We start from the raw sequence: 24,294 nt of genomic DNA on the forward strand, positions 1-24,294 counted from the left end.
ATGAGCATAAAAATATGAAAATAACAATCGAAAGACAAAGGATGATAATCTGTCATTGTCTCGAAAGTGAGAAGGAAGAAGTTGAAAACTTATCAAGTCGCAGCCAACAAGAAATTGTACGTCCGGCATTAATGTGCAATAAAATAATTATTAAACTAGTGAGTTCACGTGAAATTAACGCGTTAAATTGCCCAGCCCGAATAATCACACAAATTCTGCTTTTCGTAAAACACGCTGAGAGAAACATTTGTTTGGAGGCGGAAAAAACATCAGCTCGTTAAAAGTGGGTCGCGACTTTTTGGGAAATTGGTCCCAAAGTGAGACTACCAGTTTACAATCTCTCATTTGCTACTCACATGAGGGTTACGTTTCTCCCAAAATGTCTTATTATAATATTTCTCATATAAAAAGTTTGTGTTCCTCCTTTTTGTGAGTCCACAACACCTCAGTTGATGGGCCTTCTTACTCATTTCAGGGTCTTTTTGTTTACAAAAAAAACAAAAAAACAAAACACAAAACGTTGAGCATGCAAAGCCAGAGTTGCGGACGTGGACAAGCTTTGTGTTTTGGCAAACACGAGCTTAGCGGTGAAAAGCCTTTCAAGCAGGATTAAGCTACTAAGTGTCAATGGATCAGAGAACGAGTCCAAAGACCACTTAGATTTGATATTGTGCCACTCAATGACGGTGTCCACGTTACGACTTGACAAATGTCGATCGGAAAGCATGCAATCGGCAGGACTGAGATGCATGCAAGTCGCTCTGCTGCAATGCCGTCTATATTCGCATGATAGACTTTGCGGTGCGGGGCCTTGGCAGCTCACATGATCCCATCTGTTCCTGCTGAAATCAACACAGCAGGAGCCGAGCCGCGTGCACGTGTCCGATCGCAATGCTCTCGGTACACTTCCTGGATGTATGCATGCATGGATCTTCTTTTTTTTTTAAATTTTTTTTATTTATTAGAAGAGCACGTACACCCTGACGATGAGCAGGTTGGTGGGTGGGTGTCGCCGTGTCTTTCTGGTTCCGATCCACTGTCAGCGGGACATGTGCCCCACCTCCGTTTCAATAATATCGAGGACAGAGTTCCACTCCTCTGTCAATGTTATCTCTTCCTCACCCGCAAAGCAACGTCAGCAGTTTGTTTTTTTGCCAACTCGTCAATACGCTCTGACCTCTCTTGGCCTGCGGCTGGACCCAGTCTAGAGTGAGTTACAGTGTGCGAATGCTAAAATAAATAAAACATATGCAAGGTGACAATGTTATTCCTCAAATATCCACAGTGGCCACTAATATGCGCTTATTGATTTTCTTTGCCTGCAGTGTGAGCCAGTCAAGGCAGTAAAGTTCGGAAAAAAATAATATAGGAAAATGATTTAGCTCATTCAATCCATAAAACATACATATACTTTTTCAAAAACGTAGTCCCTGCCTCCCAAAGACGTATTTATACGTCTTAGCCTTTTTTTTTTTTTTTTTTTGCGTCATAGCGCCTCCGTGTTTTTATAGCATTAGAACACAATATTCTGTTAGCCTCGAAAAAAATCCGTCAAAATCCAGAAAAATATCATTCATGGTCCATTAACTCATTTACTACCATTGACGGATAAAGACGTCAAAGAACCAATTTTCAAATAATCCAGAGCATCATTGATGAAGGCATCTTCAACATACTTGTAGTATAACATCTCATTTTTTTTTTTCATCACATTTGTTGAGAACATTTTCAAGAGGATTTACGAGGTTTTCAAAATGCGGCATAATTCTGCACTGCCACAAAATTAATGTTATATCTCTTGGTGGCGCTTAGGATGGTGTTGGTGCAACCCTTTTTTTTTTTTTTACTCCCACCGCATTCCCCAGAAATGTACACAACATGCAATTCGTTTGGAGTCCCCTTTCAAAATATGTGCAATGGAGGATGGACTGCGATGGCCGTCGACGGGCAAAAGTCCCAAAATAAGCTCTCAGGTAATGTCGTTTGGCTGCCATTTGTGTTCAGCGGTCTCTCCGCGCGCCCTCCTGTCTCACTCCGGCACAACAAAGCTGAGCAAACACATTTCAGTTTACTGGCACGTGTTGTCAGACGCAGGAAGACGAGACCAACTGGAAACGTGATCCCGCATCAATTGAGTTGCTTGCGCACGCCACCTGCTCCCGAGACTTTGATTATTCGGGTGTTTGTCCAGCTCCTTACCGCACACCCGCACGTGTTTATCCAGATGCAAATAAAACGGTGCCAGTTTAGCAGCCAGTATTAATAGATCTTCACCATTTGTTGACCTACTTAAAAAAAATTAAAAAATAAAAATCGGGTGAATAGAGAACTTGTAATGGTCAAAAATGGCAACCTGATGAACGTGTCCTGGAATATTTTAACTGTTGTCGTGCTTAAAACTTCCCGCTAACTGGACTGGTAATTAGAAAGGAGGCTAGCTCCATAGCGCCATCTATGGGCATGGAGGACTTTGAAGCGTCCTGCAGCGGGCTTCAAAAGCTGAGCAATGTCGTCTTATGTGGTGAGGAGTGAAAGTTAGAGAGTGAGTGAGTGAAAGGGAAAAAAAAAAAAAAGCTGTATTTTGTTAACATACTTGCACGTTCAATGCTGGCTTGTCGAGGTGAAAAAGCAGCAAACGCTCGGTCTGAACAATTTCATCTATATTTTCTATCATGGCAACGTACACAAGAAGGAAGGAAGTCCATTCTCCAAAGCAATTCCGCCTGCTAATTAACAGCAACTGTGGTTTCCATTCTTTGCGTCTCATCAAGTGCTCATCCCTTTTGACGGTTATCAGAAGAGAAAGGTGTAAATTGCCGCTCGACGCCATTTCAGCAATTCTCCCACACTGTCTTAGCTTCATCTTTAAATCATTTCCATTTTGTCAGTTCTGCTAAAAGAAATGATTCAATTAAAAAAAAATAACTCCTGTGTCATTTCTCAGGGGCATCTTCTCATCAAGCGGTGGCGACAGTGACGGAGGCGCCCATGAAGAGCGAGGTGAAGACAGCGTCCTGACCAGTAACCTTGAGTTTGCGCCACCGCCGCCCCCCCCCCCCCCCCCTCACGCCCGCCAAACCCCAACAGCGGGCGTTACAAGGAAGGAAGGAAGCCGGCGACCACTCCTCCTATAGGCATGGTAATGCAGCATCAAAGATTTTCGAAGTGAGCAACAACGAGCGCTAAACTAAAAAGTGCATGCTTGTGCAAAGGAGGAGCGATTGAGAGGCGCAGAGAAACGAGGGATTGATTAATGGTCTCGGCCCGTGACAGTGGGAGCTTTTCCCTCAGGGCGAGCAGAGCAGATGATGAATTATTAAAAGGTAAAACAAGTGCAAGGGAGGGGGGGGGGGAAAGATGGTGGAAACGGCGTTTTTCGGGTACAATGCTTGGAGGTGGAATCAAGAAGAAGAAGTGTGTGCGCGCGTGCACGGCGGCCGCATGCAAACACGGCGCCGTGATTAGTCGTGAGTTATGGTGATGCAGTAAATGATACGCGTGACCTTGGCGAGGTTGTCGCCACCTCAACCACATGATACATGAAGCATCTTGCTTAATGACTTTGCTCCAAGATTTCTATTTTTAATGAACGCACGGGCTTGTACCTGCGCACGTACACACACACAAACACGCGCACCCCCCCCCCCACACACACACACACAGACAATCTTTTCAGAATCACCCATGATTCTTGTTGGCTATTTTTTTTTTGGTACCTGTTCACCTATATTTTGTAATCTCTCAATTCAGTCCAAGTGTAGTATTTCTTTTCTTTTTTCTTTTTTGTATTTTTTTTTTAATTTTTGGTACCTGTTCACCTATATTTTGTCATTTCTCCATTCAGTCCAAGTGTAGCATTTCTTTTCTTTTTTTATTTATTTTTTTTATTTTTGGTACCTGTTCACCTATATTTTGTAATCTCTCAATTCAGTCCAAGTGTAGTATTTCTTTTTTTTTTTTTTTTTTTTTTTTTCTTGGTACCTGTTCACCTATATTTTTTAATCTCTCAATTTAGTCCAGGTGTTGTATTTCTATTTTATTTTTTTTTTCCGAAAATGTAGTCTCCGAATTAGACTTCCGATGGAAAAAGTAAGCGCAATAAAAGCGTCTCGCGTCGAGTGCAGCAAATCGGCCCTGCCACAGAGTGCAACGGAATGAATTTTTCATGCCTTTGGCTGCTGAATGCTACAAAGAAAGCACCAAATTGTTGTTTTTAATCCAACCGCCGGTGCCATCGCTTTGGTAAGCGCATCTTGACGAGGGCTTCCGATGTTTTGGCTCTTCCGACGTTAGCATTAAACCCCTTATGCTGAAATCCCGTTTTGATGTCGATGTGGCCACCACAACAAGCCTTTTGTTTTTACCGCGGACACCAACAATGACTAAAATGAACATTGTCCATCTTCGTTTTGTCGCCTTCTCATCTCTGGTCACTCGCGTTAATTTTCGTTTTTCTTTTTGGAGCCTTTCCTCCGTCTCGTCTGCGTTCCTCCTTGCGCCTGGCTGCCTCGGCGTTTAGTGTTTGTTCACCGTAGCCTCTTATCCTAGCACTCGACATGCACTCGAGGCACATGACTTATTAAAGGTAAGTGCGGACGAGAAATCTTGCGTGCTCACAAATTCAAGTGGTCTTAATACAATGGCTGATGAATCGTTTGCTTAATGTCGTCCCGACGAAAAAAAAAAAAAAAATCACTAACGAACGTCCAAATGCTTGTTTCAATGACTTTGAGACGTTTTCCCATTGAAAATAATGTAAAATGATTTTGATTTATATCAGGCTCAAATTGTTGCCATAATTTCTTTTAAACTGTTATTCAATTATAAAGACATCTTTAATTAAAAATAAAATGTGCTGTCAAGCGCTTGCATTAACTAATTAATCGCGATAAATTCCGTAATTAATTGCGATTAATCTAATTTTTTTCTACTGTATGACAGATATTTACTAGAACAATATTTAGTACTAACTAATGTAAAATTACAAAATTTGAAGTGTGTTTTAAATTAAAGACTGTTCTAATAGCTTTCTTTGACCCTTGAATACGATCTAAACAGTCATCTTAAGAGGACTTTTTCCGAGAAAAAAAATTCAGTCATAAATTCTTTTTGTCGTCAATAAAACTGAGGTAAAATATTTAATCGCGTGAATTAAAAAAAAAAACAAAAAAAAACCTCGAGTTAATGCTTTAATTTTGACAGCCCGAAAACTGCCACTTTCCGACATTGCTTTAACATTGTGTCGCTTTCTTTTTTTTTTTTTTTTTTACGGCCATATGCATGAAACATCCGACAACAGCAGTTTGCAAAATTTGGCCTATCTTTCGGTCATTCGTGCCACAACTCGCTCTTCAAACTAGGCCAGGAAAGCTCAAGGCGGGTTCAAGGACAGTCACGTCGGCATCTCCACGATGGAGCGTATCCTCGTGCGTATGAGCTGAACTGACCTTTTTTACGAGCTGAGGATGTGACGAGGTCATGAGAGCGCTCTCGGGTGCTTCATCACACGGGACTTGATTAAATTGCTTGTTTTTAACGTTACCTTGACATCCAACCTTTCCAGTAAAAGCGCGCGTTGCTCGTTCTTTGGGTTGCCGCCTAACTGGTTGTCCGGGCCGGCTTGGCGTCTCTGAGTTCTCGTAACGACCCTAATTTCCATTGCGATGGGAGCAGCTGGGTCTGGCCTCCCCCACGGTCAAGCAGACATGCGCACGCCGACGTCGACGCGAGCTCACAAAGTGCTTTATTGCCGCAGAAGTCCCCATTAGAGCCGCCTCATTAAATTTGTGGCTGTTGGTTTGTTAAACACTTCTGAGGAGATTCTAGAAATGAAAGGCATTCTAGAAATGCTTGTGTTGATCTCCGTGCAAGAAAATTTTGCTTATGCATTCGGGAAAGGTATTGATTTTTTTTTTTTTTCCAGCCATTTCCTGCTTTCGTCAGCATGCACTTCGAGGTCATTTTGACAGCAATGATAATATATTGAAAACAGTAGGTCAGCGCTGATATCTTGCATGATGTATACGACTTTCATGTCCAAAATGTGGACATTATTCATTATTTTGACAAACTTTATTGTCATGTCCGCTCTTAAGGTTCTCCTGTAATCTCGAATTTCTTTCATGGATTCCTTCCAGTAAAAAAAAAAATAAAATAAAATAAAACATTTGTCATCTCTCAACTGAGTCATTGGCGGAATCCAGAAATTGGACTTTGCCAAACATGTGCCACACTTTCCAAACGCTGCTAAATAGGCTGGGCGGCTTCGCTTATTGTGCAGCGCTCATGCTCTATTCAGTTAATGGCTTTATCTCGCACACTCGAGTGAAAGCGAGCGCGTGTGTGTAATGCGTGTGCGTGTTTATACGAGTGCAGAGAATAAAGGGAAGCGTGCGTCTGGCCGATAAGCGGCACGGCTTCGGAGCTTGTAGAGAGCAGCCCCTTTCTGTGTGGAACTGGGCCACGCACCTCAGCCTCCCCGGCCGGGATATTGCGATAACTTCAATAAAAACAAAAAAAATCCGTCACCAGAATGTGAAGTTGCACATATGATAGCTTTGTTTTTTTTGTTTTTTTGGGGGGGGGCTGAGGGGGGGGGCTGAGATGGAAATGGAGAAATTGTAAGAAAATAATGTTGGGCTGTAAATATTGAAAGACAAATGATGACGAACGCATTCTTGACACTTAGCAGCTATTAAATATAACGGAATGTAAAACAATGGCGTGCTGTTTTGCCGTGGGAGGAGGGGCGCTATAACTCACTTGGGTGTCGCATTTTGCATCTTGTATATCGCAGCATATGTCGAGATAATAGATTATAATGCCGTGTAATTATGATTAGCGGGTCATACATCCGCCTCTCCCCGCACAGCAAATTAACTTCCCCGCTGTGTCGGTTTTACTCTGAAATTAGATTAGTTATCACTTAATCGGCGCATCCGAGTGTCTGCTTTAATGCCGCGACGCACGACAGGCCGAAGACAGCCGACGGTGTTGTCACGACATACCTCGTAAATCGGGGAAATTGTCACGTTGCCATTAATGGGAGTGCCAATCACAAAGAGCCACAAACACAAAACCAACGTCTTTGATATGAAGCCTTTTCTGCTGTCATTCATGTTCTTGGCAGTGATTCAGACGATTAAACGAAGATATAATCTTACTTTTTCACGAAATAGTAGTAAAGAAGTAGCAGGAAGTGGACAGAACGTTATTCTGTGTAATTTCCATACCGGTACTCCTCCTGCCTCCCGTAGGCGTATTTTGCCGTCATTTCTGGAAATATATTTGTATCTTGATAAGATTTATATTCATGCTTGGTTTGGCTCATTCGTGTTAAAACTGGCTCCCATTTCGGTGGAATTCTCTCCCCGTACATTTAGAAGTCATTACTTCTTGGCAAAGAAAAATAATGGCGTCGAAGAAATGTGAAGAGGTCAATGTGAAGATGAATAAACAACTTTTTAAAACATGTGTAATGTAATGGCAGTCAACATATTTGCCTTCCAGAGGTCCTTCCGTTCCTTCAGCAATGACGACCGCCACGTCATGGCGAAGCACTCCTCCATCTACCCGTCGTCTCACGACTTGGAGGCGGTTCAGACGCTGGTCTCCAACGTGGAGTGCGCCCTCAAACACGTCTCCGACTGGCTGGATCAGACGAACTCTGGCGCACTCGGCCAATTGGACAGCCAAGCGCCAGACGGCCTGGAGCACGACGGGCCTGCCGAGGCCGCTGAGGCCTCCAATGATGGCTACAGGTGCGCCTGACGTCGCCTGCAGGCTGGCCGATATAAGTGCTCATCATATTCCGATGCAACTTTCTTCCAGGGAGTCCAGCAGCGGTCGAGTGCTGTGTGGCGTGATGAGAATCGGTTTGGTTGCCAAAGGTCTCCTCATAAAAGGCGACATGGACTTGGAGCTGGTGTTGATGTGCCGAGACAAACCCACGCAGACGCTGTTGGACAAGGTGTGCCGCAACTTACCCGGGCAAATTGAGGTGAGATCGGGAGCACGAGCAGTTTTGATGAAATGATAGTTTTGATAGTCATGTGTTTTTATCTATTTACTTTATTATTATTTTTTTAATTTCATCTGTGCGGACCGGTCCAAATGTGGCCCACGGTCCAGTGGTTGGGGACCCCTGTGCTAGACAACTATTTGTTTTCATATGTTTATAATCATGTTATTACATTGTTATTACATCAGTCATCAGTTACTAGAACAACAATTTGGTACATCTTTGCTGCCCCGCATACAAATGAACATACAGTAAGTGTAATTACCTCTCATCAAAGTTGTTATTGTTCACAATAAAACGATTAACTGTTTGATGTTTTATCTGTTAAACAATTTGCTTTCTGTCGTTCACCAAAACAGCGACACGTTTACCGTCTCAGAGACTATTCTTAAAAATCATATGATGACCATTTTTTAAAATCCAATTGAAACTTCCAGTTATGAAATTAGCAAATACCAACATTAAATTACTGCATGAAGTAATTATCCCAAAGAATCAACATTTAACGTCATCATAAAAGAATAATTGAAAGGTCATAAATATTTTGCGCGCATTTAAAATATGACAACACGATCAGCAAATGATCAAAGATGAACAATCCCTCCCATGTGATATTGCAGAAATGATCCAATAAATCAATAATATCATTTTTGCCTCTTCTCATTTTCTTCAGTGAGGAGGAGGACGTGAAAATGTACAGTAAGCGTGCGCGTCACCTCCCGCCTCACTTCAACTCATGCACTCGCGTGCTTGTGAAACCAAAGTGGACATTTTACGGAGCCATTCGCTCCTAAAGCAGCAACAAAGCTGGCAAAGTTCACAAATTCCCACATTTAAAGTCCAAGAAAAAAAAAAAAGAGATTCCACCGTGCAAAGCGTTTTGCCGTCACTTCACTTCTCCTCGTCGTTCTGTTGCACTGACCTTGAGCTTCCTTTTCACTGTGCTGCTTTTTCATGTGCCATGTGCTGACCTCGATCTCTGACCGCTCGCTTGATTTTCTGCCTGACGCATGACAGAAGCTGACAGAGGAGAAATACGAGGTCACGAGCTCCCCGCCCGAGGCGGCCATCGTGGTTCGGACTGCGACGGAGCCCAAACTCGCCCTGAAGATCACACTCACCTCTCCGGCGATGAGAGATGATCAGGAGGAGGTGGAGGAGGAGGAGGAGGAGGAGGAGGGAGGAGAAGAAGAAGGGGAGGAGCATGAGGAGTTAGACGGGGAGGAAGCTGAGGGGGTGGCGGCAGAACCGGAGGAGGAAGTGGAGGAGCACGAGGAAATTTCCGGGGGGTGCGCTGAGGAGCTGGCGGCAAAACACGAACGTGACGAGGAGGAGCAGGAGGAGAGGAATGGCCACGGTAGGAGAACAGATCGGGACACTTAAATAGATTGGGGAATGAGTCCGATGAAAACCTTTGGATTTATTTAAAGCAAAACTGTTTTAAAAAAAAAGAATTTTTTTATTTGTGTGTGAATCTTGAGTGGCATCATCCCCCCCAAATGTGGTTGCTATTCCAACTTTGACTTCAGTGGCGTTGGATTGTCAAGGTTCCACCCTAAATTTATCGGAGGTGCAGCTGTCGCCGAGTGGCCTGAGGGAAGAGCAGCTGGCAGAGAAGAAGAGAAGCGGTCTGAGATGAGGGATAGACGAGCAAGCGTAATGATGCACGTCTGTGCCGTCCCATGTGGGACGGACCTTGAGAGTCAGAGATCGCGCGCGCACACACACACACACACACACACACCCACACGGCGGGCGGCAGTGTGATGGACAGGAGAAGAGCTGGCCCACCCGTGATCGATCTTGCACTTCTTCGATACATTTCCGTTTAATCCCGCTCGAGGAAAGGCTTTAGAAGGGATGAGAAAAAAAAAACTGGACTGGCGCATGTTTTCACGACGACTCTCGAGTGTGTTTTGTTTTCACGCTCAGTTTGCGTTGGCAACATGAATCCAAACCGTACGGGAGCATCAGAATGATGCAACCTGCTCCGACCTTTGACCTGCTTGAATCCGAAACTGACACTTGATGATGTTTGCTCACTCACGGAACATTTCTTTCTCAAGTCAACCCAAAGTGAAACCTCAGCTATTTTGACTCCTGCCTGGTGATGACAGGATCAAAATACGTTTTTTTTTTGTTTTTTTTTTTTTTTTAAACAAATCCTTTTTTCAAATACACGCTGGAGAGATTTGATTTACCTCGCTGTCAACACGCGCCGTAAATCAACCACTCTTCCGGTATTTGTTTGTGTCTCAAAAAGTTCTCTGGTCCCTGGCGACTCTCCCATTTCACTGATTTGTCCGCCGCTCCATGCACGGAAAGGAAGTCGCTCTTGAATAGTGTGTGTTTTTCAACTCACCCGCGTGGACGAGGATCGGGGCATCGTGCGTAATTCCAACGCGCGATGCCAACCCGATCCGGGTTGAGAAAGTCACAACTATTGCAAAAAAAAAAAAAAAAGTCGCCAATCGGTGAATTGTCGAAGGCGAGCGACTCGATGGCATGACCGAGCGTCACGTGCGCGTATGCGTGCACTCGCACAAACGCGTGTCTGCACGCATTCGCACGCACACACGCGCCGCTCTGATGTGTGTGTGTGTGTGTGTGTGTTTTACGTTTTCTACATTGGGTTGTTATTGTTTCGTGGCAGTGTTGGGTGCTGCTGCGCAAAGAGTGGAGGCTCAGGAGGAGCAAGAGGAGGAGGAGGAGGAGGAGGAAGAGGGAGAGGTGCTGGATAGACACAGATGTCTGTTGGCCCTGGCAGCGCTGCGACACGCCAAGTGGTTCCAGGTCGGCACCCGCTCACTTCCTGTCTTCCTGCCTGACGCCGTTTGTAGCCTTGACGATCGACTCGGATTTTGACCGCAAATGATACGAGTGCGCGTCAACACGTCACATGACCCGTTGAGGAGTATGACTAAAAATCACATCCAAATCGCTTTCAAGTAACATCGTAAGGCTACAAAAGGCGATTGTCATTTTTTTTTTTTGTTGCCATTTTGTGAACCTGCCTGCTCTGTATCACGTCAAATCCTCCCTTTTAAAACCCTTCCCACACCCGTCCTCCCTACTCACTAACCGAGCAAAAAAAAAAAAGTAGCATTTCCGAAAAAAATGCTTCGTCAGACAAATACCTGAAGTTGAGGCCGTTTGGATCATGAGCAGTGTCTTCTCAGCTTCTTCTGTACTCAATTTCTTCCCCGTCACGACTGTTCCACTCTTCCCCCCTTTTTTTCCCTTTTCTGTTGCTCCCAGGCTCGAGTGAATGGACTCAAGTCCTGCGTTATCATTCTCAGGATACTTCGAGACATGTGCAATAGACAAGCCACCTGGCGGCCCCTCAACGGATGGGTAAGTCCGGATGACGGAAACAAAACCCCCCCCCCAAAAAAATCTGGCGCATTTTCAAAAGTGAATGCGATTTTGTTTTCTTGGCAGCCCTTGGAACTGATCTGCGAGAAGGCCATCGCCACCTGCAACAGGCCCCTCGGCGCAGGAGAAGCCTTGCGCCGGGTCATGGAGTGTCTCGCATCGGGCATACTGCTTCCAGGTCTGAACCGCTGCTTGCATTTCAGATTTGGCATTTTTCCAGCTGGAGACTTGAACGTCTGATATCGGACAAATACTCACTCGGAAATACAAAGGACGAGAACGGTGATGCTTTTGAATTGCAAGTTACTCATTCGATTTTGTATTTTGACCGTTGACTGGGATTTCTGTTAAATGCCTGTTAACAAAGTTGTTTTCAGTTTAAATCGCACGCACCAACCCCCGACTCCCCCCATCCAAAAAAAACGTATCTACTGATTCAGCCAATCAGAGCGTTGCTATTGTTCTGCCAGCCGCTGATTGGCGTTTGTACTCTGCCGGTCACTTCTGCTGTAATGCATAGGTGTCAAACTCACGGCTCGGGGGCCAGATTTGGCCCATGACCTCATTTTATGTGGCCCGCAAAGGACAAATTATAGGAGTCAACTTCCTGTTTCGAGCATTGAGATATTGACATTTATTTGTTAGCTTTCAAAATAAATTGAAAAACTGTTGAACAAACAAATACTTACTGGCTTCTGATTTCAAAACTGGCTTTCCATCAATTTGTTGCGCGTATGTGATGACGAAAGGTGATTGTACATTTATATGGGTTCATAACGGCCCTCGGAGGGAAACCACGACGACGGTGTGGCCCGTCCACAAAAAGGAGTTTGACACCCGTGCTGTCGTATATTATATTATATTATATTATATTATATTATATTTTTCTGGGTTTATACATTTTTTGGGGGCTTATTTCGGACCCCCGTAGGTATTCTTGGCTACCCCAAGGAAAAAAAAAAAAGAATTCTCGCTCTGCCAGTGTGTGAAAGGGGCTCTTTGACATCTGTTTATTGAAGAGAGGTACGCTCAAGTTTATTTGTTTAGCGCTTAGTCACTAAAGCGTCTGAAAGGGCTTCACAAACCCACAATGGACAAATATTAGCGACGTTGGCTGATTTCAACCCTGCAAAAGGTTAAACAAATACGAAATCTTGAGACGGGACTGCAAATGGGTTGAGGATGGGGGTGGGGGGGGGGTGTCGCCCATCCGGGATTACCAGGCTGCAATGGATGCCGAGTGGGCACCATTTAAGATATCATGAGGTGCGATGTGTTGATGTGAACTCGAATTCAAAGAAAGTCTCATCAAATGTGGCGGCGGCAGTGAGACCACATGTCTGACGTCACGTTCTGTCACTCCCATCAGGCGGTCCAGGTTTACGCGACCCGTGCGAGATCGAGCCCACAAACACATTAGCCGACATGACGGATGAGCAGGCGGAGGCCATTACCTATAGTGCTCAGGTACGCAACACACACACACACTTGCACCTTAATTAAAGATGCTCCAAGCTTTTGGAGTTTAAGACATCTGCAAGCAGCATGCCAGACGCCTCATCTTGCAAAGCAAACTGTAAAAATTCACTTTGCACTCACACTTGTATGAGTTTTCAAAATGAGCAAACTGCAATTTCGAACCATAAATCCATCTTTGACCCCCTGATAAGAGCATAAACGTGAACGTGTGTGTGTGCTCTCATGTCCTCCTTGACACGCACGTTGGGCCGAGTCGAGCAGCTTTCCGAGCCCGCGTGGCTCAGTCGATGCGGCCGTCCGTTTTTCCTTTGAAGACAAGCCGAACGAGGCTGGAATGTCGATGGGGATAATTGTGTTGGAGCAGATACAAGCCCAGATAGACGAGAGGAAGCGCTTCTGTCAATGGGCTCCACACCGCCTCATGAATATCGCAGACACTCCAGCTCACTAATGGCTTCGCATTAGCGCCGCCGCCGCGGGCCGCCGCGTTCCCGCCTCGTCGTTTGCGTTGGGCCGCAATGTGGACTGTGGATTGATTGGGATAGATTGACGTTGTCATGAACCTTTCATAGATCAATGAAGAAAAAAAAAAATATATATATATATATATATATATATATATAAATTTCGTCTATCTGGGCTTGAAAAAAAAATTAATAAATAAATATATATATATATATATATTATTATTTTTTTTTTTCATCTAGCTGGGCTTGAAAAAAACTAAAAAATAAAGTGTGTGTATATATATATATATATATATATATATATATATATATTTATTTATTTTATTTTTTTACTTCCCCTCTCGCGGGTTTTTTTTCACATGTGATAAATCATCACAAAAATCTTGGCATTTAAGCAGATGTAATTACATTTTTTCTTTTATATTAAATGTATATAGTTTTAGGAGTTGCTTTCATTCCGCATTTTAGTAGCCAGAACATATTTTCTCTCTCCAGTTGAATAACTGACCCTGGCCTCGAGCGGTTTTCTTTAAGACTTTTTTTTTTTTAAGTTTCTCAATAATTTACACCAAGAATCTTGCACAAATAAGACCTGAGATTGCTGCAGACTCATAATATATATATATATTTTTTTTTTTTTAGTCTGTGCAACATCTCAGTTCTTATTATTTGAGCAAGTCAGAGCAGTGATTTTTTTTATTTTTATTAATTTATTTAATTTTATTTGACTGTCAAAATCTCTTGGACGCCATTGTGGGGCTTCGTGTGAGAGACTCAAGAGCACAACCTTCGCTTTCGGCTTCTCATGAGACAGTATCTCTGGTTCACCTGCTGCAAAAACCGCTCGCAAACCGTGACGCAAACTCGGGAAGCGCTCAGACAAAATCCAGCGAGAGTTCAAAGTTCGTCAAAATGTTTGTAATCTCTTTTCATGTTGTCGGTTGTGTCTGCGCTCCGTGTTTGTGTTTGGCAGCGTGCTCTGAGGCTCATGGCATTTGGACAGATCTGCAAAGTGCTGGAGATGGAACCTCTTCCTTCAAATAAACCGTTGCAGAAATACCCGTGGTGTGACAAAGAAGGTGCGTGCGACATCGTCTGAATTCCGCATTCTTCCGTTCGAGCGAGAACATTCCGAGGTCGCGCTCGCTGAAAACGTTCCCTGTTGGATCTCAAACATCAGCTGACCTTTTTTCTTTTTTTTTATTTATTTATTTTTTCCCCTCATAGCTCAGACAGCCCCATCAATATTGTTGTCAGGCGTCATATTTGTGTTTACCTCCACGGCGTATATACTCAATCATGGTTTACAACTGGCGTAATTGCGTTGACATTCACACAAACGCGCGTCGCATTTTGTGAAGGATTAGGACAAAGTCTTGCTCTCCCTCCAGGCTCGGCTTTGAAAAGGCCATACGACGAGGGGATGATGGACGACAAGGACCTCATCAAGAAGATGAAGAGGAATCTGAGGCGAGGTATGCAAAGGAATTCACAAAGTCATTCGTCCCTGCAAACAACTTCACTTTTCTTCTTTTTTTTTTTTTTGGTTTTTTTACTTCGAAGTTTAGCAGCGTCATATTTTTCGTCCAAGAAGATTTGTGTGTGTGTATGAAGATTTTCTTCCTTTGTTCTTTTTATTTTTTTCTGTCCTTCTGCGCATCAGCCTCACTCCCGTTTTAGCCATCTTCCGTCTCTCGCAATGCCGATCAATACTTTCGATTGCGAATGTTTTACCAGGCCACTCTGCCGGCCCGGCGTTTTTTTTCTCCTTTCAAGGAGAAGATGAACCACTCGTGATGGAGGCAGACAGGCTGTTTTATTTCGAGCTACTGGCAAGAAAAAAGAGAATGCATTGAACATTTGCGGGGATGAGCTTGATGATACGAGTTCGAGTTGCAGAATCACTTGCAATGCAACAGTATCGCAAAAAAAAAATGGCAATTAACATCGGAGAACAATTTGAAAGGAAAAGTCTGATTTTTTTTTTTTTATTATTTAATTTTTTTTTTTTTTTTAATGCGGATTACAACAAAAATTGAGAGCTATTTTGGATTCCGCACACGAAAAAATGTGTTTAAAAAAAAAAAAATGTTGTCAGACTTAAATCAACAGAAAATGTTCTCTAATGCTATTGATGTGAATAAATAAATAATAAATAAATAAATAAAGGAAATGTTTGACGCATCATTGTCTTCTTGGACACGTTCACTACAGAAATTGTACGTTTATTTTTGCGCGAGTCATGTACGCATAAAAAATAAATAAATAAATAAAAAACACAACGTTAACAAAGCGCACTTGCAATAAAATGAGTGTCCTTCATAGTTTTCTTGAACCTCCTCCCATTTTGCTCAGTCCTCGACAGCAAAGCCATCGACTCCAACCAGCCAATGAATGCCCTGATGCGCTTGAACCAGATCCGACCGGGTCTGCAGTACCGCCTCCTGTCCCAGTCGGGCCCGGTTCACGCCCCGGTCTTCACCATGTCTGTGGACCTGGATGGAACCATCTACGAAGCGTCGGGATCCTCCAAGAAGACGGCCAAGCTGCATGTTGCCGTCAAGGTAACAAAACATTTGGAACGCTCCCGTTTTCCTGCACGTTTTGGTCGTGTGTGCGGAGGTCAGCAAATCCGAGTCATCCTAAAAGTGGTCGTGAACAAAAAGGCTCTCCGGAGCGAAGCGCGGGGCTAATCCGCTATTTGCTTCATTCCCATAAAAGGCTTTCTCCTGGTCTGCCTGTTTTCTATTCCGCTCTCTCTGGCTTTCTTTCCATCGTGTTTTGACCGTGTCATCTCTCCATCAGTAAACACACTCACCCGGTGGGTCGGACAAAGTGTCATTTTTTTTTCCTCTGCTAAAAGCATGTTGATACGAAGGCTTTTGCTAACTTATTTGGGGAAGGTGGTTTCATTCGAACCCTTTCACCATTTCAAACCCTAAAAAAAAAATGTTAGACTCGGTTTCATTTTCCACCACCGACGTTGATTTTTCTTGTCATGAGTCAATTTGATTTTCGCTCACGATCAGAAAATAATCCCCCCTCGTTGGCTTTTGTTGCGTTTGTCAGATTGTTCTCGAAGCTCCCGTTTCAGGTGGCAGACCTTGTTTCCCTTCTGCAGGTTCTCCAGGCGATGGGCTACCCCACCGGTTTTGACTCAGACCTGGACCCCATGAGCTCGGACGAGAAGTCTGACGGCGAAGGCAAGAGCGACACATCCTCGCACACGAGCAATAACGCTTCGCACTCCTCGGACAACTCCAACACGCTGGAGGTGAAAACGAAAAAAAAAAAACAAAAAACATGCGTTTCTCCCTTTTTTTTTGCCAACAATCCAAACGTTTCTCCTGACGTCCCGTGTGAACAGGTGCGAACTCAGGGCCCCATTCTGACGGCGAGTGGGAAGAACCCCGTCATGGAGCTGAACGAGAAAAGACGAGGCCTCAAGTATGAGCTCATCTCTGAAAGCGGAGGCAGCCATGATAAGCGTTTTGTCATGGAGGTGCGTGCTTCATACACACACACAAAAAAAAAAAAGTCTCCACTTCGATCGTATTCAAGAATCCAAGAAAGCTTTGAATTAAATGTACTTCATATTTGGTCATTTTGCATGAATTCCAAGATAATATTCAAGTAAATATCTGTTATAAGCTTCGCAAAAAATAGTAGTTGAAAAATGTGATTAATCGCGATTAATCATGGAATTTTTTGTGATTAATTAGTTCCAAAAAAATTCATCACTCGACAGCACTAGTATTTATATATGCGAAAATCCCAAACAGCGGCCGCTGAATTGTGCATTCCAACTCTGTCGGCAACGGGTGCAAAAAAAGTCGCATTGCATTGAACTAGTCGACTAGTCGCTTAGTCGAGAGCTTCCACATCTTTTGTTGGAGCCGTTTTTGCAAATATTTAGTAAATGATGCACACGTGGTATGGCCATTGGAGGACTTTCTAAACCTCAGATGGGGAAAAAGTCAAGCACAAATACCAACGTCAAAGGCTCACTTGTACGAAGACTAAATTGGCTAATCAATTGCTATGCGACACACACGTTTTCTAGTGCGGTCAATCAGTCAAGTTTGTTCGTGACGCGAGCGTGCCGTCGGTGAGGCGTGCTGTTTTCTGACATGCCTCGATGCTCCGTTGCTCCGCTGATTGATTAGCAAGCCCCTTCTGACAGCGGGGGCATCGCTAAGCGAGCGAGTCCGTTCCGCCAGACCTGAGTCGAGTTGTTCCGTGATAATTACTTTTGACAGGGAAATTAAAAAAAAAAAAAAAAAAAGGGAAAGCATTAATTCTATGCTGTGTATTGTATTCAGGTGGAGGTGGACGGACAAAAGTTCCGCGGGGCGGGCCCCAACAAAAAGGTAGCAAAGGCCAGTGCTGCTTTGGCCGCGCTGGAAAAACTCTTCTCCGGTCCCAATGCTGCTGCAAACAAGAAAAAGAAGCTGCTGCCTCAGGTCAGGAACGCAAGAATGATTTGCGGGGTCGACGCGTTTAGCGTTCAATCGCACACATGAGACGTCTCCAAAGTTGTGTTGCTTTCTGCCATCGGTGCTCCCAAATTTGCAAACTCAATCTGCCTCGTGTCTTCGCATTCAGACCAAAGGCGCCCAGGCGGCGGCGGCGGCGGCGGCCGTGGCGGCTCAGGTTGCCCGAGGACGAGGACGAGCGACGCTCGCGCGAGGAGCCTTCGTCAGCGCCGCGGCGCCGGGATACGTCACGCCAGGCAAGTCTTTGGCCGTCGCATGTGATCCGTTTTGGATGCGCGCCCGTTGACCGTGTCGCCGCCTCGCCAACAGGCTTCGGGACGCCGTACGCCTACAGCCCCGCCGCCGCCGCAGCCGCAGCCGCTCCCGCTTACGGTACGTGCGGCTCGTTTGTTTCCTGCCTTCGCAGCGCCCGCTTCCTGTTTGTTGCTTGCCCCTCCCCCCCCTCCCCCGCAACTAACGGCGGCTTTCTTTCTCTTCTGGCTTTGAATCGAACAATCTTTTCTTTGGGTTTTTCAACTTTGACCAATTGATGAATTGCCGATCAGGGCTGTGAGCTTTCTGCGCGTGTGCGGTGTGTTTGGCGTGTGATCTTCAAAGGAATGTGCTCTTTGGCTAAGTGTCCGCTCGCCACTTGATATTCAGCCAAGCGCTGCCGTCGGACTTTCCGGTCGCAGGCTCAGATCAAATGAGATGTTCTTAATCCCAAAGGGAAATTAGAGTGCTGCAGCTTCTTCTCTTCGTAAAAATGAGCTGGAAGAAAAGGTAGCGGAAGTAATTGATTGAAGGAAGAACTCTTGTGGTTTGTGCCGATTTTGCTTTTGACTGTACAAGTTGGCTTCGACCAGCAGAGGCGCTGTTGAGTCAGTCTCAACTGGTTTGCCATCTAAAAAAAATAAAAAAAAACGACATCAGCTTATTCCGTTTGTGTGCGGCGTCACCGTGTTTATTTGGAACTTCAGGCTCCACTCACTGACCTGAGTCTGCAGCCCTCAGAGGTTTTCTTGAATGTCTTCAAGACCCGAAGCATTCAGACCAGGAGCAAAATTTGAAAATCTAATGTTCAGCATTGCGCTTTGCGTTTGGCCCTCAACGTGAATTTCAATTTAGTTTCCCTTTTCTTTTCAAAGGCCGCATGAACCAGAAAGTTGAGGAGAAAAAAAAAAAAAAAACAAGCCATGGATTTTGAAAAAAAAGAAGACTGCTGTCATTTTCTTTGCACAAAATTTATTTGTTTATTTATTTTTTTGTGGAAAGAAACTGTTCCCTCTTGCCACCCTTGCTCACAGCTCAGAAATTCGGACGAATACCGATTTCTTTTTTTTTTTTTTAAATCTTTGGATAGCAGCGCAACTCAGTTGGTTGGTTGAGAATAGTTGAGCGGATCAAAGTTGCCTTTGCACTTTTTGACCTTTCGCATTCTCCGATTTTAACCGTGCGTCCTGCTTCCGCTGCTTGAAGACGTGAAAGCAACTAACTCTCGCTGCTGGCCTCGTAGATTAGCGTTTCCAAAACTGCTGTTGGCCTGGACGCTCACTCACGTGGAGCTGTGCTCTTCTCGTGTCTCCCCTTCTAGGTTTTCCCAAGAGAATGCTTCTGTTGCCCGTCATGAAAGTTCCCGCCTACCCCATCCCCCAATATCACTTCTTTTAGACCATCAGACACACAAACCAAAACGGGGGACACTTTTTTCTTTTTTTTTTTTTTCCTACACTCCTAAAATGCACATGTTTTATTTTTTATTTTATTTTTTATTATTATTCTCCGCAAAACATACTGCAGGTTTAGATTTTGAAGTCGAAAACTTGAAGGATTTGTACTGTGAATGATTTTTTCCTCATCCTAAATTATATCTGTTGTTACTTTGTTTGCTTTTTGCTCGAAAGGGGCTGACTTTTGCAATACGTCACACATATTCTCTGTAAAATAATCAAATTATTAGGAGCTGTGTGAAGGGATGTATAGGAATAATTCAATCATGTTGAATAAAGTTTATTTCCTATAAAAGTGGAACTTTGGCTGGCGTAATTGATTTTATTTGTATTTTTTTGGCAGCTTTTATTCAGTGCTAACTAAAGCGGCGCTTTTGCCAAGAAGGTTTAATTGAAGCCGCACTTAATGAGGGAACAATTAATTGTTAGATCATTGCTACTCCAGCCTCGTATATGCGCACGGAATTGCAATCTTTCACGTTAATCCCATGTCATCCCTTTTGGGGAGACCAAAGCAAGAAGAGCATTTCGGAAGCTGTTAGTCAGATTCGCGTTGTGCATTCGGCTGCACGATCTCATTACCTCTCGTGGATTCGTACTTGCCAGGTCTCCCGAAGCACATCACAGACACTGCAAGTGAGAATCAGGCTGGCATGTGTTCGCAATTTTCTTCTCTCTCTACCTCTCTCTCTCTCTCTCTGTCTCTCTCTCTCTACCTCTCTATTTTTATTATATATTTATTTGTATATTATTTTATTTTATTTTATTCTTTTTATTTTATTCTTTTTATTTTATTTTATTTTATTATTTTTATTTTATTATTTTTATTTTTTTATTTTATTTTATTTTATTTTTTTGCAGCAAAGGAAGGTATTGTTTCAGCTTTATTGAGTGGCAGAAAAACAATCCAAACCACTGGCAGTACCGAATATTTTATTGATTTGTTCTTTATTTTGCCATTTATTATTTGACTTAGTTTCCCGTTTGGTAAACGCTGATGCAAATTTGGATCCACTCCTGTTCTTCGGCACTGGCGTTCCTTTGTGGCAAGTTGGCTTCGTTGAAGCCTGAATTGTCCGCGAGTGAGAATGTGAGTGTGAATTGTTGTGCGTGCACTGTGATTGGCTGAGGTGGACCCCGCCTCTTACACCAAGTCCGCTGGGCTACGCTACTGAAAATGGAAGACTAAAAATGTGTCAAACTTTTTTAGTAAGTCTTTTTCTTTTTTTGGGGGGGGGGGGGGGGGGGGAAATGATGACTTTTAACTTCCTGTGAAGCGTTTTTCAAAATGTCAGCCCATCCCTTGATAATCAGGGGCTCTCTGCATCTTCCGCTCAAACACCAACGTACGTAATTTAAATGTACCAAATGCCACCGTGCCCATAATCTCTTTGATTCGGTGGAACGTTTCCAAAAATGGTTCCAGTCCTTGACTGCGCCGCCGCTTGCAAATGGCGCCGTAACCTTCGTAGCAGTTCACGTCTCAAGACGTGTCACGATTGTGTCTTTGTGTTTCTCATTCCAGGGGGGCTTTTCATAGACAATCCCTTCTACCAGCCGCGGACCCTCGCGCCCTTCATCATCCACCTGGGCCCCCAGGATCTCTTTTCCGACTTCTAGCCGAGATGACCCCGCCCCCCCACCTCGTCACACGTTACTCTGTGGCAGCTCACACTTCCTGCCTCTTTTTTTATTTCTTCTTTTCTTTTTTTTTTGGGGGGGAGGGGGCTTTCTATTCTCGTTGCTGCACTCAGATTTCTAACCAGGCAGCGGAACGTGACAGCTCCTCTCTTCTGCTTCTTCTTCTTCTTCTCTATGAAGCGGACACATCATGGCGGCGAAGGGAGGCGTGGCTCGGCTCGGCCGGGCCGGGCTCGACTTTACCCAAAAGCAATACTCGTATTTAACGAGAAAAGTGTGATCGGGCTGGTCTCTCTAGCAATAGCAATACACATGAACTCCTCTCCTCAAGAAGAATGTTGGGCGACTTAACGAGGTGTTGCAATAGCTCGTCTTGATTGTATCCAAAATATGTGTGTGTGTGCGTACAGGTGGATATGACATATACACTTCTAAACATATAAATATATAATGTGTGTGAACTATAATATGACAATGTACGTATGTAAATACATTTTAAAGGATAACTTATTGTTATAAATTATTTTAGGACAATACAGTGAGATGTATCTGTAATAACGCACTATAGCTTTCTTCCACTTTTCTATACACGAGCTAATTGTAGGAGAAACCGATATTATCTTTGCTATTATTCCTATTAATCGCCGCTCTTAGAACAATAATGACGCTCCTTCCCTTCCTACCTTGATGTTGTTCTGAGCCGATGCCAAGAGGTGCTCGCTGCTTCTTGTCAGCTAATCTCACACACACACACACCCCCACACACACACACACACACCAACGGACACGCACACACTTTGTGTGAGAAAGCACATGTTCTTAAAGCCTCACTGCTGGCAGGGAATGCTCTTTGTGTTTGTTTGTTGTGTGCGCGTGTGTGTGTGCTCATCTATGAAACACGTCCAGTCAGCTCTGAGGGGAGTTTGCTCGTTCACCTTCATAAGTGGGGGAAAAAAAAAAAAAGCACACACGTCGCAACGCATCGTGACTTGATAGCGGACAGCAACGTGGTCGACTAGCTCACATGTGACTTTGCAAAGTAACTCATTGGGAGTTGATGTTGCATCCATAGGTTGGAAACTGGCCTCTTCACGTCAAAAATTGCTCTCGATAGACAGTTGGAGTCCAAACTCTGAATGTTCAGTGGCTGTATTTTGGCACTTTTGGAAGATTGACGTTTATTTATTTTTGGTGCATCTAAGTTGATTTCTTCCAATCGTCCGATTTTTGTCATCGGCATGGAGAAGCTGAGGTTGAGGACAGTTCAGAACTTTATTGAGTGGAACGTGACCTCGACCGTTTAAGATTTCCCCCTCCTGCTTGGTCTCTGTGCTGCTCTGAGCGCCCCCCCGCCCTCCCCTTCAACCCCCTGCACTCTCTCCAGATGGCCCACATTAATGAGGCAGACAGTGAGCAACCTCACTTCCCTCACGACTCCAGAGTCACGTGGTAGCAGGCACCTTGCCACACACACGACATAAATAAATACAAATATATACCGTGTGGGATTGGAAGAGTTTCCCCGGCGGCCTCAAGACTTCTTGATGAAATAGTTGCCTAATGATTTGCACTGCATAGCAGCAGGCAGCAGAGGGCGCTGTTAATCCAGGCCGAACAAGACCGCTGCCAAAACAGGTTGCAGATTTTGAGTTTTGAAATAATAATTTGAATTCTAATATATTCATGTTTTTAAATACTAATATTTGAATTAAATTATTAATAATTTACCAATGCTTAAAAACTAATTTTGATTTTACGTTTTTGTTTTTAGAAAAATAACCAATTATGTAATAAAATTAATGAACAAATGGTGAATGTTTCTACCAGAATTTTCATTTTACTTATTTGTATTCTAGTGTTTACAGTACTGACATAAATATTTCCATTATCGAACAGAAAATAAATTTAATAGGAATAGCAAATGTTTGTATCAATCTACATTAGATTGTCCCCAAAATAAATTTGAAAAAATAAATCCACCTGAGTTGCTGAGCCTAATCTTTCATCCATAAATATATTTTACTTTATTCTGCCACCGTCTCGTTGAACATTTGAACTTGAAAATGTTAAGTTCCGCGCCTCAGACCTGCAGCCTCTCACTTCCATATTTCCTGCTTCGAAAAATGGACACAAATGTTTGTATGGATACATTCTTGCACGTGCAAATGCAGCCACTGACTTCAATGTCGTGCACGTGCACGCGCTTGGCGTTTGAAAACCACCGTGCATATTCCGACTTGTCCAGGCCAGCAGAAATAGATCCCAAATAGATGCGGCATCAAGTTTCACTTGCACAGTTGACCAGAATAACTGCAGATCATATCAATTTTCCCATGTGCGCGTGCGTGTGCGTTTGCGCGGGAGGTGGGAAGACTCGTTACACACGCACACGCACTCATGTAGCCAGACACTTCCACACATGTGAAGCATGTTGTTGAATACATCCCTGCTGGTCAAGGTTCAACATGGTCCCGCTGAAGGATGAAACATTTACTTTGGGAATGTACACGGTGTTGTTCTCGTGATTGTAGAGTAGAATGTATTTACTCCTCGAGTAAACCAACATATTAATACGGTCTATATATGGACACATGCATATATATTCTGTACATTGATATACATTTTCAACTTGAAATGTTTTGGGCGCATCACATTTGTTTTTTTCAACTTTTCATTTCAAATATTTTGACAAATGTTGTGTCTTCTGAGCTTGTAAATATTTTTTCTTTTTTTTAAAAAAAATAAGCCTTTGACAAAAATAAGAGTTTTCTGATGCTGCCTATGAAATGACTAAGCGATATTTAATCCTCACCGTCTACTTAATTGATCGGAGTGTGACGAAGGAGACAAAATGGAGGTGATGAGAATGTGCTGTGGTCACCGTTTGGTAGCAAAAACGTTCACAGCGGTGACGCTTTGCAATTCTTCACTTCATTTATGCTTGTGGGAGGGAATAATAAAAGCGAGAAAGTGCTGAATCATTAAATACGTGACTACTTGTGTACTAATTGGATTCACATAGGTTGCTTTTATGTTGATGATCGTAAACATAACGAGAGAATGCAATCGGATTTTTGAATACCATTCTAAAATATACGCAGAGTTGT

At 43.6% G+C, this 24,294-nt stretch overlaps 1 protein-coding gene across 1 annotated transcript; it reads left to right on the forward strand.

The window, feature by feature from the left end:
• The first annotated feature begins 2,460 nt into the window (after nucleotides 1–2,460).
• strbp (spermatid perinuclear RNA binding protein) lies at nucleotides 2,461–24,173 on the forward strand. The gene is made up of 18 exons (XM_088282057.1): nucleotides 2,461–2,521; nucleotides 3,023–3,165; nucleotides 7,510–7,760; nucleotides 7,831–7,999; nucleotides 9,038–9,377; nucleotides 10,674–10,813; nucleotides 11,279–11,374; nucleotides 11,462–11,573; nucleotides 12,765–12,862; nucleotides 14,315–14,420; nucleotides 14,733–14,816; nucleotides 15,697–15,905; nucleotides 16,463–16,615; nucleotides 16,709–16,843; nucleotides 17,664–17,804; nucleotides 17,947–18,073; nucleotides 18,147–18,209; nucleotides 21,072–24,173. Exons 1-18 carry the CDS (start codon nucleotides 2,461–2,463, stop codon nucleotides 21,164–21,166), a joined length of 2,523 nt encoding a protein of 840 aa, XP_088138183.1. The 3' UTR covers nucleotides 21,167–24,173.
• The last annotated feature ends 121 nt before the right edge of the window (nucleotides 24,174–24,294 follow it).

Source organism: Idiotropiscis lumnitzeri, chromosome 18 (genome assembly GCF_059441095.1).
Source record: "Idiotropiscis lumnitzeri isolate Australia: NSW breed Sydney's pygmy pipehorse chromosome 18, RoL_Ilum_1.0, whole genome shotgun sequence".
In the NCBI taxonomy this organism is placed as follows: Eukaryota; Metazoa; Chordata; class Actinopteri; order Syngnathiformes; family Syngnathidae; genus Idiotropiscis; species Idiotropiscis lumnitzeri.

What these genes read in the sequence shown, in the direction of transcription:
- strbp (XM_088282057.1), top strand. Translation starts at nt 2,461, where the DNA reads ATGGAGGACTTTGAAGCGTCCTGCAGCGGGCTTCAAAAGCTGAGCAAT. An exon ending in GGAGGAGAGGAATGGCCACG is followed by an intron (nt 9,378 to 10,673) that starts GTAGGAGAACAG and finishes GTTTCGTGGCAG; the next exon opens with TGTTGGGTGCTGCTGCGCAA. An exon ending in ACAACTCCAACACGCTGGAG is followed by an intron (nt 16,616 to 16,708) that starts GTGAAAACGAAA and finishes CCGTGTGAACAG; the next exon opens with GTGCGAACTCAGGGCCCCAT.